The sequence below is a fragment of the Carassius gibelio genome, chromosome A7 (assembly GCF_023724105.1).
Source record: "Carassius gibelio isolate Cgi1373 ecotype wild population from Czech Republic chromosome A7, carGib1.2-hapl.c, whole genome shotgun sequence".
Classification (NCBI taxonomy): domain Eukaryota; kingdom Metazoa; phylum Chordata; class Actinopteri; order Cypriniformes; family Cyprinidae; genus Carassius; species Carassius gibelio.
The window spans coordinates 5,679,668-5,698,607 of NC_068377.1; the positions used below are offsets into that span (position 1 = coordinate 5,679,668).

Genomic DNA, 18,940 nt, shown 5'->3' on the forward strand with positions numbered 1-18,940 from the left:
ACTATTAAATGAAAACTTATGACATTTTAAATGTATTTTAAATGCAATTAGTTGGAATTAAGTATTTGACCCTCTTAAATTTTCATTACCGAATGTACTGAAAAGCTTTCATGGTAAACTAAATTATACTTCAATTAATTTTCTATCGAAGCATGTATATTGTATATTTAAATATATTTGTAATTACATATTTGTGATGAAGTTCCAATATAATACACATAATAAATAATATTTGTTATATTTATATAAAATATTGTATATAATCATGTACTTTATCAAGTACTTTATATTATTTTATCAAAATAAGTATACTTCTTTAAAACATGACAAAAGATAATTAAAACATATTGATTTAAAATGTATTTTAAAGAAACACTTAAAATTATTACAAAGTGAACTTTTGAAAAGGTGTTAAGCTACATTTTTTGAAAGTTTGCCCTAAGTATACTCACTACAAGTATATATATATATATATATATATATATATATATATATATATATATATATATATATATATATATATATTTTTTTTTTTTTTTTTTTACATTAAAAGCACTGTTGAGACAAGTTTACTTCTTTTTCACAAGGGTAGACATGCCATACATATGTGGAGTGAGGTTGGGGTGGGACTATTTGTTTGGCCCACTAATGACAGATTATAGTGTAGTGACAGAGGAGAGTGTATTTAAAATGGTCTGAAAACAACAGAATTACAGCATTAAGAAATCATTTTGGTTCTTCTATAGGCTCAGAAAATACACACTTCGTCTTTTTAATAAGAGCAGAGATTTGTGCACTTCTCTCGTGATTGAGTGCCTGTGGCATTTTTTTTTTCCTCTTGGCAATGTTCAAGTGTTTCCACAAATAATTTAAACAAGCGATAAAATAATTTGAATCAGTGCATTGACACAGATTTGTAGACAGAATGTGAAAATTTCAACATTTTCTCAGGCAACTTACTGACAATTCAAATAATATTTCTTGAAGAAGTCCTGTATCATTTCTGTTAGCTTATTTCATGTCCACTAATTAGACATGTTTGTAAGCAGGTGTTGACATCAGACACATTCATGCTCGACACAACAGAATGAAACTGACTGCAACATTTTAAAATGTATTTTTCCATAAACAACTCTTTTTAATTTGCTCCTTAATAATGTTCATGGTGCTAGATGCTTAAAAAACATCACGAAACATCAACCAAAGACCTGTTTGCATGTGAATGGCTGTGTTGCCGGTGTCTTAAAGGCGATGGACTTGAAGATGCAGCTTATCCAAAAGGGTTTTATCGTTACAAACTGAACAGCGCTCTGTCAGCATGCTAATTCAAGCACCACCACTAAAATATTTAAAACTAGTCATCCTGACTAATTAGTCATTTGATGGCCATTCTCACACACCCATTATCTTTACACAAAAATGATGATTTTAGCAATTAACTATGCATACTTGTGCAGCAAAACCAAAGCAAACTCGTTTCGTGAACATACATGCTATTATCTATAGATTAAGTCTTCATTTTACACAGTACTGTATGTTTTTTGACATATCTGTTTCAGTTCTCCGAAGTCCAGAAATGAAAACAGGCAGAGCAGGCGAAGCTCTGAAAGGCATACAAAACAGCAGAAAGCAGGAGTGGCCGTGTGAAGTTGAAAAGAGTCAGCGGGGATCAGAAGGCCTGGTCCTGATGGGAATTCAATGTTCTTTCTGCTCTTATGAAAAGCAGAGGGGAAAAGGACTCCAGTTTGCATGCTTGGACAGCAGTAATGGTGTAAAGGGCAAGATCCGGAGACCATGATCCAAACCGCTTTTTGAATGAACAAAACGTAGTCAGGATGACAGTGTATACTGTATGTTGTGGCAGGGCAGCCCTGTCACTGGACTGGACCGCAGGCTGAGTGTTATTCAGGTGTGTTGGCGATGGAGTTGGGGGTTGAATTCAGCACTGGGTTTATCGGCGGTATGGCCTTGTGACTGAAGTACTCCACTACCTGTTTAGGCACCTCCGCTAGGACACACTTTGCCAGTGCAGCTGGTGAAGCCTGCAAAAGTCACACTTTTATTGGCCTCCGTGAGGGGAAAACATTAACAGTGAAAAATAGGAAATCAACCAAATTAAATTGTTTTTAAACAAAGGCATGAGGAAAAAGTACAATTTGTCATTTGAATTGTTTGGTAGAGTATTTACCACATGTTTAATCCTCACTTCTCTAAAATAAATGCTTTCTCTTTTGTGCACATCAGTGGGGAGAAGAATCAGCTCTTTTGAAGAAACTGTGACGCTCTTAGAGCCGTTTCTGCCCAAATGCACCACTGGAATGTTCCACAATGTTGATTCGCTTCACTGCCTGCTTCATTCACCATGCTATTTATGCAAGGCATCCATGGCTGCTTTTACAATGTGTTAAATGTGCTTTATAAATTTTAAGGCCATTTATATATATAGTTTGCAAATGTCTTTTTCACATTTCAGATCCATTGTAATTACTATACTTTCATTTACCTGAACCTAAATGTCAACACGCACTTAAGTAAAAGTTTATATGTATTGTACTATATTATCTGTTGTGTGTGTGTATTGTCTAGATTATTACTGTTTATGAAAGCTTGTTTCCTCCCCAGAGAAAATAAATTAAAATATAACTGCGACTTTATTTTCTCATAAATTGCAATGTTATATTTAACAATGCAGTTGCACTTTATTTTACAGTACGTGTACTAACATGTACTTATAGTGTACTTACAGTGTATTTATCTAAGAAAGTTCTGGTAATACAAGGTAACTACAATGGGGTGGGGTTAGGTTTAGGGGAAGGTTCAGGGTTAGTACCTAGTTATTACATAGTTATTGTAATTACTATTATAAGTACATAGTATGTACATGAGGAACAGGACTGTAAAATAAAGAGCTACCAACAATGCTATAATTCACAATCAGAATTTCTACTTTATTTTTTGTAATCTTGATAAATTTTTCTGAATTTATGACTTTACATCTCACACTTCCAATATATATATATATATATATATATATATATATATATATATATATATATATATATATATATATATATATATATATATATATATATATATATTCATACATATATCAGTATTAGTTTGTATCACAAAATATGATTTCTTATTAAAAATTATCTAATCTCAATTATTTTGAATATATTTTATATATTTTATAATTTATGATATTTTTTATAAGGTGAGGATTAAAATAACTCCTGCATAATAACATGAAATGATTTAGTTATTTAGTTATTTATTTTTCTCAAATCTAGCTCATCAGACACCTTCATTCTGAGATAATAAAAATATTTACTTTCATTTGCAAACTGTCAGTTTCAAAGAACTGAGGAAAACTGACCGTTTTAAAGTCTCTGAAGGGCACAAACTGGACGATGTCCCTCAAGACGGGTTCCCCTTTGGGTGAGCGCAGGACTCCATCATCCCCATCAAGGATCTCCATGTCCGTGAAGTCAGCGTTCCCCACTCCCACTATGATGATGGACATTGGCTGGTAGGAGGCCCGAACAATGGCCTCCCGTGTATCGGCCATGTCTGTCACCACCCCGTCTGTGAGGATCAGCAGGATATGATACAGCTGGCAGAGAAAAGGTATATTGGTATATCAGGTATATTGACTGTTTTATTATACAATGTTATAAACTTGTCTGGAGGTTCATACACTACTAAGCATTCACTTCCAATGAAATAATTTGACATTTTCATTACTGACCCTTTTTTTGTTCTTAACCTGTATTATTTTTTTTCAGTGGTACAAATCAATTTATTAAGCATAAAAAGCCCTCCAAAAATGTAAAAACTATTTTAAATAAAATAAAATGACCACAAATGATTCTTTAAAAATTTAACTACTTAACAAGAAAAATAACATAATTTGGGTTTGGAACAACATGAGTAGAACTGAATTCTGTTTTATGGGTGAACTATTCCTTTAAATGTCTCAATAGTCATGAACAGAATATTGGATGCCCTTCTAAAACAGGCAGTCAGTGGGCTAAAATTAGCAATATTTACTGGCCTGAACATCCCAGAGGTCCTGTCAACATTAAACATTCAATATCTACAGCTGGAATGAATGGCCTGGTTTCTGAACATTGATCTCACAGAGCTCATTTACTGAAAAATGATCACTTTTTGGGGAAGGGGTTGACGTAAGATTAAATAATAAATGTAGATCATCACAAGGACATGGTGTGCAGAAGACAGCAATGAAATAGAGCAATGCATAGATAATTGCTAAGCTTGAGGGCAAATATTTGACCCAAGACCATTTAATGGCATGTAAAGGGACTTAAAAGAGCTCTAAATGAGTTTTAGCTGCATTAATTACCAAATAAGCCCTCCAGATAATCAGTTGAAAAATCCTTTTGGGGGGGTTTTATTTGGATCTAAAATTTTCAAAGCCAAGGACATAAGATAAAGACCCCAAATAATAGTCAATGGCAAAATCATGAAACCACTTTAAGGAGCTGCATATAATCCAGCACAAAATCCAGTTTTATCTCACATTTCACCTGCAGCCCAGATACAAAATCAATTCCAGCATGCATACTTCATGCATATTTGCATTAAATCACATAAAATGAATTCCTTTCATTGAAAAGAAAATTTGATTATAGTATACTGTATATAACATAGATATAATCACTCTGAAGTGGAAAGTCTTGATGATCTTGATAGGGTGAGGATTAACTGCTGCTTAATAACAATATATTTACATATATATATATATATATATATATATATATATATATATATATATATATATATATATATATATATATATATATATATATATATATATATATAATAGATTTTTTTTAAATTCCAAACATTCATTCAATACATTTTTATTGAATGTTGTTGTTGTTGTAGTTATGTCTAGGTATGTTATAACCTGGCACATATCCAGACACATGATGTAAAAATACATTTTAAAGTATATGAAGAGCAGTGTTGGAGAAATACTGTACAGTCTCAGTGAAGTATGCCAGATCATGATCGTCAGCTGCATCTTCCACAACATAGAATCCACTCAGGAATATCCCCATGCAAATATCCACCAGCAGTACTTCTGTGGCCGTGTTTCTGCCATTAACCGATTGCACAATTCCTCTGTGTCTATTTTTAATGAATTTCCCTTTCAGTGCCGTGCCATAAACGGAAACTTTAAAGATACTCACAGAAGCATCTTTGATGGGCTCTTTCCCAGCCGCCAGCTTAGCTATTCTGCTGATGATGGGAGCCACATTAGTGGGACCGTAGAGCTGGATCTTGGGCAGGCAGTTTTGGTAGGCTTCCACAACCCCCTGGATCTCTGATCAGAGAGAGAGGGGACACGACTAAAACTTCTGTTCTGGAGGCTTATTTGTATTTCTCTCTCTGTCTCGACGGGCTACTGAGAGCAGTGCTGAAGTATTGGCAGAAGATATTGGAATCAAGAGACTGACTTGGAGCTCTCTTTCTTTTGTAGAAAGGACTGAAGCAAGCCCAAGATTTGCCACAGTGTTCACACATTCTCTGAGTGTTAACAGAACTGTTCACCCAGAAATTAAAATGCAGTCATTATTTACTCACCCTCATGCTGTTCCAAAACCATATGACATTACTTGAAGCCTTTATGTATAATGCATTATAAAGGTATTCATAATGTATGTTGCAATGCACAAATAATTTTCACAAATAATTGTAATCAAAATTAAATGTATAATAATATTTGCAGATTTCTTGTTACATCTGAAATTGGTCGCTTTTTATGTGCATTACGCAATATTCTTTCTAAAGGTGTGACAATGAATAGATAAGTATATCATAACTGTGGTTACAAATATTCCAGATTACACAATGAATTATAAGGTGCATTATATAAGTAGTAGTTTATATAATAGTGTATAATAGTAATATATATATATATATATATATATATATATATATATATATATATATATATATATATATATATATATATATATATATATATATATATATATATATATATATATATATATATATATATATAATGCATTACATATAAAGGCTTTAAGTAAAAGCTTTACTGACATTTTTCTTCTCTAAATAGAATAAATATGAGTGTGGCCATTCCTCAAAATTTCTCCTTTTGTGTTCCACAGAAGAAAGTAAGTCACATAAAGTTTGAAACATCAGTGAGGGTAAATGATGATAGACTTTTTATTTGTGAGTGAACTTCTTTTACTCTGTTACTAAAGCTTTACTGATTGTCTCTCTTCAGTCCCCATGAGATGTTCCCTCACTAGCATACAAAGTGCTTGTCGCTCTGACCTTCACATTCATCGTCCTCCGTGTTGAAATTTATGGCAAAGTCATGAGACACCTGTAGTTTGGAGAAGGAAAACACAGTCAGGCTTGTTTGGCATGCTATTAGACACCTGTTTGCTGGTTAAAGACCTAATTCAAGGTCATAAATCCTCCATCAATGACTCATGCAGTACTGGTTAGGCATATTTGCATGCTTCTAAGAAAGATACTTTCTGCAATACTGCATGAAATTACCAAATGATGATGATGCTAAAACAAAATAGCTTCCACTCTACATATATTCCATTGTAAGCAACAATCACTGTCACTGTGGGCTCCCTCTGGTACTTTTGTAGCACACATTATATTGCAATTGATTTTATTTTGTTCCGAATATAACTATTATTTTTGCATTTCCTTGAAAGGGAAATAGAGCTGATAACTAGTGCAGTGCAATCTGCCAGAACAAACAAGCCATAAAATGAAGTCCTGTGACAGTTTACTGTCAACACTCAGGGAAACCTTTGCAAGCTGTTATTATTTTAATTATGTGGGATTAGCCATTTCTTCTATGAAGTTATTACATATTGTATGAGAGCGAGAGCAATAGAGAGAGAGACTGTAAATAAAACTAAAACAAGTTATGACTTTGCATTTTTAAGATACAGAGTGCCAGAAACTGTGTTTTGCTGGTCTACCAAATATAGAAAATTACAAATACTTATATATGTATAGGTTTAACTTTAAAGTGCAATGTTAATTATTTGTTTTAATAATCTCTTGCCATGCTTTAAAGTTAATTTCAATGTGTTGACTAACATACTACATAGCACTTGTAAAGTACTTGATATTTTAGATATTTAAAATTTAAAATTTAGATATTTTAAATGTACTTAATTGCAACTTCATCATTTAATTTACGTGACACACAGATTTCAATACAAATGGTATTAAAGTATTTTTTAGTTTAGCAAAAATGCTTGTCGGTACATTCAACAGTACACATCAATTAAATTTAATTAAAGACAATAGAAGTAACTATGAAATTTCTGCCGAATGTACTAACAAGGATATAAGCAGTAATATATAGTTTAATGTCATTTCTGTTGAGACTTAAGTACACTTCTTTTACAGGACCTCACATGAATGCATGCAGTATATTATTTTATTTTTTTATTAAAAAGATAAAATAAACAGGGTCTTTTACCTCATATTTAGGTGGAATTCTTGCCCCGAATCCCAAAGCAGAGAATCGTTTGTCACTGTGATGAGATAAATAAATGTATTAATAAATAAAACACATTGGAAATGATTTTTTAAAGCCTAAACACAGCTTCCAAGCTTCTTAGAAAAGATTCATAGAACCTTTTAATAGTCTGCAGTTGAATGTTGTCTATAAGAACATCTGCCAGTTGATTTAGAAATGCTAAAGGAGGGTATGAGCTTCGCACTCTTCTCTCCAAAACTGCCTACAATTGTTTGATATTATTCATGTCAGGTGACTTGTCTGGCCATGCAGTGCAGATGCTGAAGTACATATATGAAGATCATGACACAGTCTTTTTTAATTTCAGCATTGGTGTCTGTGGTTAACATTTGAGCAGTTACTGCTTGTGAAGACTTGTAGTTCTCTCTGGTTGGTTTTTGTGGAGACAGGGTCTTAATTATTTTTGTTTTCTTCGCTTACAAAAAGTGTTCCCGTCACTTCATATAACCCAGATTCCATGTCTGATGGCAGATGGAGTATTCTGCATACAACTCTCATACCATTCTTAGAACTTGACACTGTTATTTACTTGGAAGTCTATGGGACAGTCTCAAGCCTCCAGGTTTTCATCCAAAATATCTTCAATTGTGTTCTGAAGATGAACAGAGCTTTTACTGGTTTGGAACAACATGGGGGTAAGTGATTAATGACAACATTTTCATTTTTGGGTGAACTAACCCTTTAAGGTTACAAACGCTCCTGCTAAACAGACTCTCATGATTTGTAATTTTTGAAAGTCTAACAAGTCACTCATTTCACTGATGGCTTCAATATTTTGAAGAATGTTGGTAACCAAAAAGTTGATTGACTTCAGTTGAAGATATTATCAAAATATCTTCTTTTGTGTTCAATGGAAGAAATAAACTCATGCAGGTTTGGAACAACTTGAAGGTGAGTAAATGCTAATGTTTTCATTTTTGGGTGTACTATCCCTTTAACCCCTACAGTAATGGATGTTTACATAACTTTTTCCAAACTTTCTGTGTACAACCCCTTAGGTCCTTTCTCAAATATTTTAATCATCAAAACCCCTTCCACATAATCACACACAGGGCTTAATATCAACAAATACCCCACCAGCATAACAAGATTCAAATATCAATAGGGTGAACACGGTGTACTGTGGAGGGCAGAGGTGTGTAAAAGATCATATTATATATGGAGCGTGTAGTAGGGATGAAAGAAACTCCAGAGGGAGAGGAGAAGGCACAGAAACAGCAGGACAGCAGATCCACACAGCTGATCACTCAAAAGGTGACAACTCACAGCTGTGTGACGGAGAGAGGAAGGGTATCATGGGGTCAGAATCACAGAGCCGTGCAGCAGAGAGCTGAGACAGGAGAAACACGATAGCCACAGGCACAGAGCTTGTCTTTCTTTTGCTAATGAAAGCTAGATGAGGTAACATCATTCTGATAGCTGTCACCAGAGGCCACCAATGCCAGCCAATCAGTGCTACCTTCTCTTGCTCCAAAAGCTGAATTGATCTGAATAAATCACAGCTGAGCCAAGTTTGGAGTATCTTTTTGCAAACAGCATTTGTGGGCGAAGTTAAAATCACAAATTTTTTTGAGCACAAAACTTTTTGCAAGGTTGTTCCTCATTCACAACTGAATTGAGAATGCTTGAGTTGCTAAATCGGAGTTGAATTTGAAGTGAGGTTGTAAACAGGATGCATAATTTGAATATATTCAAATAAAAGGAAGTAGAATAATAATAACGTAAAATAAATCATGGAAATCCATATGACTCATTTTTAACTAGAAAAGTCTTGATTGAAAATGTCTTGATTGATATTTGAATTATGATTATTTTTTTAAGTCTTTGAAGTTTAAATGGTTTTATTGGCTTCAGAAACGCATAATGATAGAAATGCAGATTTGTATTTAGTTTTTTCATCAAATGAATGATCCTTGGCAAACCTGGGTGGAAGAACACATCCCAGAAGGCATTACTTGTGTTTACTGAATTGTAATCAAGTAAATTTATAGTCTTTATGCATAATAAAACATAAAGGTTTGTTTAATGCATGTTATAATGCATTATATCTGTTCATAAATAACAGGTAACACTTTAGTTTATGAACCAGTTATCACTATTAACAACTTGCTTATTAGCATGCATATTACTAGCATACTGGCTGTATATTGGTGCTTATAAAGAGCATATTAATCACTTATTCTGCATGATAATATAATCCCTTAAACCTACCCCACTCCTAAATTTAACAACTACCTTACTAACTATTATTTAGCAGCAAATTACAAGTATATTAAGGCAAAAGTCATAGTTAATAGTTAGACCTTAAAATAAAGTGTGACCAAAAGTTAAAATGGTTTATAATATTTGCAGATTCCTTGTTACATCTGAAAGTAGTTATTTGTTGTGTTTTAATGAAATGTAATATTATAAAGGTATTACAACAGAACAATTAATGTGTTATAATTGATTTCAGCTATTCATGAGATCATACAATGCATTATAATGTGCATTAGGAGACATAATTAATGCTTTAAATACTTGAATAATGCATTACATATAGGCTTTAAAGTTACCAGCTAAAATAAAATAATGTTTTATGTTTTATGTACTATAATTAAAATGAAAACCGAAAATATAAAAATAAAATCTGATTCAAAATATTAATGTCTTCTGAAGCAATATGATAGTCTTAGCTCTCAAGTTATACTGTAGCTCTAAAATATATCATGTCTGTGTATTCTCAAGAAAAAAAGAAGGAAAATAATACAGGGTTGACATCAAATGAGAGCGAATAATGAAAGCATTAACTGATAGACACAAACTAAAGAAATAACTATGTTTCTGTTTTCCCTATAAACTGTTAAAGTAATTGACTTGACAAAACTTTGCAGGTGGGTTAGAGAAACATCATGTGTGTAAGACTGGTAAATGAGTATGAAATTTGATAGGAATCTGTAGTTTAAATGGCTGAGCACCACCTCGCTTCCAAATGTCGCTAATTTTCACACATGGCTAGACAATTTCTAAACTGGAATATGCCCCAAAGAACAAATAGAAACATTTCTAATCACGGATTAAGATTTTAGTAATAAAAGCATATAGCATACAACTGCCGCTCCAATGAGAAAGCATGGAAATTTTGTACAAATCAGTCTGGAAAAGATTTTAAACATTTTAGTAAAATCCCAAAAAGCAAAAAATCTAAATCATGGTTGCTATGGGTCAAAGAGACAAATTTCCTCATGAGAAAAGAGACACGAGTGAAATTGATCAGCAGGACTAGGCTTTGAAAATTTCCGCAAAACTTAAAATTAAACTAGCATATTTACTAGCTTTATTTATTTATATTTATTTCAGTTAAAATTGTGTTTTTATTTTTTAAAAGTTTTATATATATATATATATATATCATTAACTGAATGCTTATTGGTTTTTAACAGGAATATATATATATATATATATATATGAAAAAAAAGAGAACAGATAGTTCTAAAATTATCCACATTCCCTTTAAGTGATGCACTAATTATTTCAAATGGAAGTATACTGTAAATCTCTTGAAACCATTGAAACAATTTATGGTCATTTGTCTTTAATTCAATTAAGATGCATCTTCTGGCAATGAAAAGCAATTTCTGAGCCAGAGTTAAGTTTCCCGGTGCAATTCTTAAGTTATTGTGTACCAGACTTAAAGGTTTAGTTCACCCAAAAATCTAAATTATGTCATTAATAACTCACCCTCATGTCGTTCCAAACCCATGAGACCTCAGTTTATCTTTGGAACACAGTTTAAAATATTTTAGATTTAGTCCGAGAGCTCTCAGTCCCTCCATTGAAACTGTGTGTACAGTTACTGTCCATGTCCAGAAAGGTAAGAAAAACATCATCAAAGTAGTCCATGTGGGTCTTTGCATATTGCATATCTAAACAGATTCTCTTATCTCATTTAGACCTTGCTCCAGAATAATGAGATTAACATACAAAACCCCCCCAAAAATAAAATAAAAATAATCAAAAACCAAAAAATAATTATAATAATTATAACTGTAAAATAATTTTCATGCTCTTGAGCCTTCCCTGCTTTTCTCAGCATTCCAAATGAATTTTATGATGTGCTGAATCCATCAAGATGATTTATATGTTTGATAAAATGATGCTTGACATGCTTAACATTCACACATCCGTGATTGCGAGGCAAGCTGTTCCGACAACTGTGACTTCTTCCCTCACTGCCAACTGCTTTCCAAATGATTAAAAAATAGTGCCTTCTCAGCTTCCCAAAAAGCATTCAGCTTACTCATAGGCCTCCGTGAAACTGGGTCACAAGAGGTGCATCCATATTACTTACTTCAATCACATGCATTCTTAATCCCATTCAGAAATTTAACTTCAAAATTTAGCTTCATTTCAAGTTTCAAACAATCAAACAGGTAGATTCAGCAACAAATGTCAAAAACATGTTGTCAGTTATAGTGTCTTTCGGGCCCATATGAAAAAAAATTAAATTATTGTCTAAATATATTTGACATATATGCTAATATATGTTGTAAACAGTGAAGTTTCAACCTTCATACCACAATATATTTCTAAATGTATTTAATCTACATTTATATCTACATTTAAGCTAAATAAAAATATGGATGGCCTACTAGAGATCAAAAGTAGATTTATAATTCTTTAAAAAAATTTAATATTGTTTATATTTTGCGATATTGCATTTGTGGAGTATTTTAAATTATGGGCCTATCTGAAACTTATTCAAATGTGTTATATGTTCACATGTTAGACTACAAATCAAGTTTTTGCTTCCAATGTGACATATGTGAATGCATTTTTTCTTGGATTTAAATATATAGAGGACAAAATAAATGCTTTTAAAAAGTCATTTATACATTTAAAATATACTTTCAAAAAAAAATTGGGGCATTTGTGTGTGTGTGTGTGTGTGTGTGTGTGTGTATATATATATATATATATATATATATATATATATATATATATATATATATATATATTTGGCCAATATTTTTAAATGTATTTAACACGCACACACACACGTACTGTACATATATTATTGTATCTGTGCAGTTGGAGAATATCAATTTGTCCGTCCAAAGAGACACAAATGGTTGTATAAGCAGAACAATTATGAAAATAAGCTATTTTCTTGCTCTCTCCCTCTCAAGTCTAGAGGAGAAATGGTCAGCACTCTTTTCATGGCTCCTCGTAGAGATCACATCAGCACATCTCCAGCAGAATCTGATGACCATCCAGAGTCTCCTCCAATACAAGCTTCTGTAAAAGGCCTAATCCTGCTTTTAATAAAAGCCCAAAGGACAACCTGCAGGGTGCAATACAGCAGTAAAAGTGAAATTAGTCATGACACTGCTTGCCAAAATCACACTTTCTCTAACAACTCATAAAAACAACTGCAACAAATAATGCACCAGTAGTAAGAAATAAAAAAAATGTTGAGCAGAGTGTTTTTTTTTTTTGGGGGGGGGGGGGGGGCTACCAAAGTGATTAAAAAAATTACTGGCTTGCACAGAAAGCATGCAACCACTCAGACACAAACTAATCAGTATTTGAATTACAAACTCTTAATTAGAAACTGATTAGGTCGCAGTGGTTACTTTTGTTGCTGATATTATCTGATACAGATTTATTACATCTGAAAGACTGTGTATTTCAGGCAACATCCATTTTGTACATTTTCTCTCTCTGCCATTTTCTCTTCCCACTAAGAGGATGCATTAAGCAGGCAAAATTAAATCAATATCCTCTTATTTTCACTACCATTATCAGAAAAAAGGCAGTGGGATGAAAATCCCCCCAAAGCCATGTGTATCTGTAAATGGAGCTGCAGTTACAGGAATATCACGAGAAAACAATTTCCACAAGCTCTTTCTATAAGAGCTACAAAGAGTTGTTACCCTCACATAAAATAAGATTAAATAATTAATGCATGCTTCCCTAACTCTGCAATCACAATGTATGTAAATGTTTTCATATGTTAAAGAGATGATTCATCCAAAAATGTAAATTTACTCAGACTAATGAGTTTGTTTCTTCATTGAACCAAATTTAGAGAAATTTTGTTATATGGAGGGGGGTTGGGATGAACTCAGATGCAGACAGGAAGTGCCAACACAGGATTTATTGTACAAAAAGGGGAAAACAAAACCCACGAGGGGGAAAACAACGACTAGGGTAAGACTAAATAACTAAACAGGACTGGGCTGACAAGATAAACAAGGACTCCAAACTCTAACTACAAACAAACACTCACGGTAATACAAAGACTTCTTCAAGGATACAGAAACATATAGAGACACATCTGTAGAAACAATCACATGTAGGAATAGTCACGGTGTGGAACAATGAACCGACAAAAGACAGAGCACACTAGGGGATCTAAATAGGAGAATTAATTAAGACACGACAGGTGGCACAGATAAGGCAATCACGACAAGACTAGGATAACAAGGGGGGCGGGGCAAGGGAACGAGACAACACAAGCACATGGCCCAAAGACAAGGCCATGTGCTTGTACACAAAACACGGGTCTGTCATGATTCTGCCTCAAGACTAGAGAAAAGTCAGGACACGAAGGCAGAATCATGACAAATTAAGCATTACATCACTTGTTCACCAATGGATCCTTTGCAGCGAATGGGTGCCGTCAGAATGAGTCCCAACAGCTGGAAAAAATAAATAATCATAATAATCCACACTTGAGTCGTGTGGATTATTGTGATGATTTTATCAGCTGTTTGGACTCTCATTCTAATGGCACCCATTCACTGCAGAGGACCCATTGGTGAACAATGTTCTAAAGCAATTTCCTTTTTCAGAAGACATCACAAGCTTTGTTAGCTATTGGTATGTTATAGCCAAATATTTAGGCAATGATTTTGGAAAATCACATTGGGCTCCATTACAGCATGTATTTGTACTATTGTAAAATTTTTCATTCATAAATTGGTAGCACTTTCCAAGAAGCCCGTATTTATAATAGGCCTACATTATAAGGGTATTCTTAAAGCATCATAATGAATGCATAATGCATTATAAAAATACACATAGTATGTAATATAAACTCATGAATAACCATAACAGCAATTATAATTAGTCATAATACTTACGTATTTGTGGTTATAAATTTATGAATATTTATAACACACAATGAACACCATATTAAATCTACTTCATTTACAGTATAATTGACTGTATCATATCTTGACATTGTTTAAGATCTGCACAGTATCTTACATCCTGTGAGTGGTTAGGTGTTAAGTGTTATTTGAGTGTTTCCTATGGAGCTAATGTCAATTAATTGATGTGAGCTTAACACTTCAACAGAAAAAAATTCAGTGATTTATATGGTTACATTTTATTTTGATGGACTATAAGCAACTTTGCAACTACATGCCAGCTAACTCTCATTAGGTGTATTAGTATGCTCAAGAATGGCAGAATCTAGTATGGTAGAATAAGCTGACGTACTTGCAAAGACACTTATAGTCAGTTTATCTGTTGGTTGACATACTAATACTCCATTTACTGCTAGTGGATATGCGTTTGCAGAGTTACTTATCAACAGCTGTCTAAAGGGTACCATCGAAATAATCAAAAGTTTATTACAATAAAAATAGTTAAAATCAAATATGTCATTACACATTCATCTGATCTGATATCCAATCTTATGGCAGTTTGATTGAAAAACTTTTATTATTATTATTATTATTACTACTACTACTACTACCACTTATAAGTGTTCTTTGACTGTTTTGAGAAAAGTAGAATAAGAAAAATGGCAAGATATGAGACTTATTATACATTATAACTATGAGAAATATAATCCATTGTAAAAGTGGATGCAACGTGTTCATTGTGTTATAAATCCTCATATTCTTAAAAGCGATAACCAAATAAGTAAATATTACAATATATTAAAACTGGTTTAATGAATATTCATGATTGATATAACATAAGGTTTTTTATACTGCATTATGCATTCATTATAGTGCCTTAAGAATACCCTTATAATGTATTAGAAATCTTCATAGAAAGTGTTACCCATAAATTATTTACAATTTAGCTGTTAGTATATCAGTAATGTACTTTTTAATTTCTACGCAAATGTAAGTAATGTATGTGTGGAAGAACCCAAGATTATGTAAGTACATTTTTGCACTTGTAGATATTAGGTATAAATACTATCTATACACAATGAGACCGGCCTGGTTTATCACAAAAAAAAAAAAAAAAAACCTATTCTAGTTGAAAAATGTTACAGTATCTCATTATTAAACTGTATATCCTCGGTTCTATTGAATAACAGTTATACACAATATTTCAAAGTTGTAAATAACTAAAATATTACTGGAGTACTTTTTACAGGAATATGCTATTTCAGTTGTTCAAAATCTCAAATGTAATTTAATGTGTTATTTGCTTTCTTTGTGATTGTGCATTTTCTAGCAATTTATGACTGACAGCAATATTTTCAATGTACAGATCAGTGATGAACAAACCTACAGTAGAAATTTGAATCGAAACTGCAGAATTTAATTCACTTCTTCTTTAAGTGTGTAGGCAGCTCACTAGAAAAAACAAGCCCACACCGTCCCACTAGCATGATCACATACATCCTGTTTTTAACTTCAAGTGATCACCTGATGTGTGATGATGAGTAACACACCCTCTCAGCCTGATCAGTGAACCCACACAGTGTAGGTGTACGACCCAGGAGGACTTCAAACATCCTTCAGCAAATACCATATACTACAGTAGTGCTTAAACCAATAGTTCACCCAAAATGGATATTCTGTTATCATTTACTCAACCTAATGTTGTTCCAAACCCATGAGACTTTTGTTCATTTTCAAAACATAAATAAAGATATTTTTAATATCATCTAATGCTTTATGTCCATCCATTGAAAAATGTTATGCATCAAAGGTTACAAAAAGACATTGTAACAGTAATCCATATCGTAATCCAGTTGTTTATATGAACGCTTTAATAAACATTGATCAACACACATCAAATTTGCTATACAGAAGCTCAAATGTGCTTACTTGACATGCGAGAACCAATAATGTTTTTTTTTTTTTCATGTCACACAAGAATGAGCTTCCACAAGGTTTATTCTCATGTGTCAAGGAAGTCCAGTTTAGCTACTGTTTACCATATTTGATGAGCTTCGGTATGTGTGTTAATAAAAGTTTGAACAAGAGTCTAAATAAAATCTTTTTCGCATCATTCAAGATGTCTACATCAGAGGAGTTGCAAAATCGCATACTTCCCCACTGTATAGTATCAATTAAATTCATGCCACACACATTTACACTTTAATACAGAACATCATTTTTTTTACGTTTGCAAAGTAAACACTGATTCGACTCAGAAAATATTCGATTTCAGAAGCAACCATACTCTTTAACTTGTGTCGTGGCTTTTTAACTGCAAGAATTTTTATATTTTACATTTTTTTCCAGTTTCCAGAAAAATGTTATTTCATTTACCATATTTTTCGGACTATAAGTCGCACTGGACTATAAGTCGCATTTATTTAGAACCAAGAACCAAGAGACAACATTACCGTCTAAGGCCACGAGAGGGCGCTCAATGTTTTCAGTGTAGACTACAGGATCAGTGAGCAGCATAGAGCGCCCTCTCACGGCTGTAGACGGTAATGTTTTTTCTTGTTTCATTTCTCTCGGTTAATGTCAAATTTATTTTGATAAGTCGAACCTGACTATAAATCGCAGCACCAGCCAAACTATTAAAAAAAGTGTGACTTATAGTCCAGAAAATACGGTAATTGTTTTATATGAATTGCAATTTACTGTATACATAAAACGGTAACTGTTAAAATACAATATCTTTGCAGAAAGTTCAGTAAGTTCACATACTTCTCCGAAAGTACTGTTCCATTCATACTTTCTACGAAAAGCAAATGCTACAGTGAGTTATTCTACTGTGAAATGTTTTTTTTGTGTCTGGATGTCTGGTTTTGTTTTGCTCTACATGATTCAACATACTACCAATTTACCCAATAGTTTTTCGGCACCCCAGTTTGCCAGTTAGCAGAAAACATCCATGGAAGCTAGCAAAAAAACTCGATCAGAGATCGCAGATTCTACCCACCCTAAGAAGCCTTGACATTCATCTAAACATCTCTATGACCAGAGGCATATTAAAACACGGTTAAATCAACTCATCAACTGACAGTCTAAAGAGCATCACTTTCCATTGTCGGTTGCACTCATTCCTGTTGCTTTCCATCAATCTGGAAACTCTTGTGAGACTTGAGTATGAGGAGGAAGGACCGGAAGAATGAATTCTCTCTAATGTTTTGCCACCAAACTTGAAGAAACACCCTCATGTATACGTCATAATTGTTCCATTAATCACAATGCTTCGTCTTTTTAGTTCATTAGAAAGATATAGTTGTTGACTCCTCTGGCTTTGATCTGAAGAGAGAATCCTCCCTTTGAAACAGATCTCATTATAAATGTTTACGATGGTAATTAACCAGCTCCTATGAGGCTAATTGTAGTAAGCCCGCAACAACTTGAGCAAATATTGATTTAGTCATTGTGAGTTAAGAACTACCATTAAATAAAATAGGAACCAAATCAATGATTGTGGGACACGACTGTTTAAAAGACAAACAGTGCAAGCCTTTCCGGAATGAAACTAATGTAAAATTTTCTGAAACAGGCAGGAAAAGGGAAGGTGAAAAATTGCAGCATCGCACAATTAGTGAGAATACAGCAACTATATTAACCACCCACACACAGTTCGGTTTGGAAAAATAAAGACCAAATAATAAAGGGAAATTGTATTTGGCTGATTAGTTGGTTCAGATTTCTTCCTATTGTCTCCCACACTGGGGTTCCACAAGCACAGTGTTTTTTGTTCTACAGACACTGGTGAGTCTCTGGCACCAGTCGCTGTGGTGCCATGGGTTATTAGGGTGTAGCTCAGAGGAAGGACACAGCCTCAGTCAATGAATCGAATGGTCCCCTGATACCTTGCAGTACAAGAAACAAATTAAAAAGTGACCAAGCTAACCAACAAAGCATCAAAGTCAACAACAGCCTCCAGGCAAGCTTACTAATGTTATCCCCATAGTACTGTACCAAGGTCTAAGTTATTTGAGCCATTTATCTCAGCAGCTTACCTTTGAACTGGGTTATCTATGCATTCTAATATAAGGATATATAACATTCAGGCCAAGAGTCTTAAAAGCCCCTTTCACAATGCCATTCCGGCAAATACACGGTTAGAGTGTTCCGGCAATTGTTCCCGGGTCGCTAGATTTTGCACTTTCACACTGCCAGTGATTACCCGGGATATGTGCGT

At 33.4% G+C, this 18,940-nt stretch overlaps 1 protein-coding gene across 1 annotated transcript in view; it reads right to left on the bottom strand.

Annotated features, from left to right (window-relative positions):
* Positions 1–521: 521 nt before the first annotated feature.
* Positions 522–18,940, bottom strand: part of LOC128016491 (copine-7-like) — a 45,802-nt gene continuing 27,383 nt past the window's right edge. The window contains exons 12-16 of the mRNA XM_052601019.1: positions 7,523–7,577; positions 6,340–6,391; positions 5,223–5,356; positions 3,380–3,616; positions 522–2,042 (exon numbers count right to left, since the gene is read on the bottom strand). Of these exons, the coding sequence (XP_052456979.1) occupies positions 1,902–2,042; positions 3,380–3,616; positions 5,223–5,356; positions 6,340–6,391; positions 7,523–7,577 (619 nt within the window). The 3' untranslated portion in view covers positions 522–1,901. The remainder of the gene's footprint in view (positions 2,043–3,379; positions 3,617–5,222; positions 5,357–6,339; positions 6,392–7,522; positions 7,578–18,940) is intronic.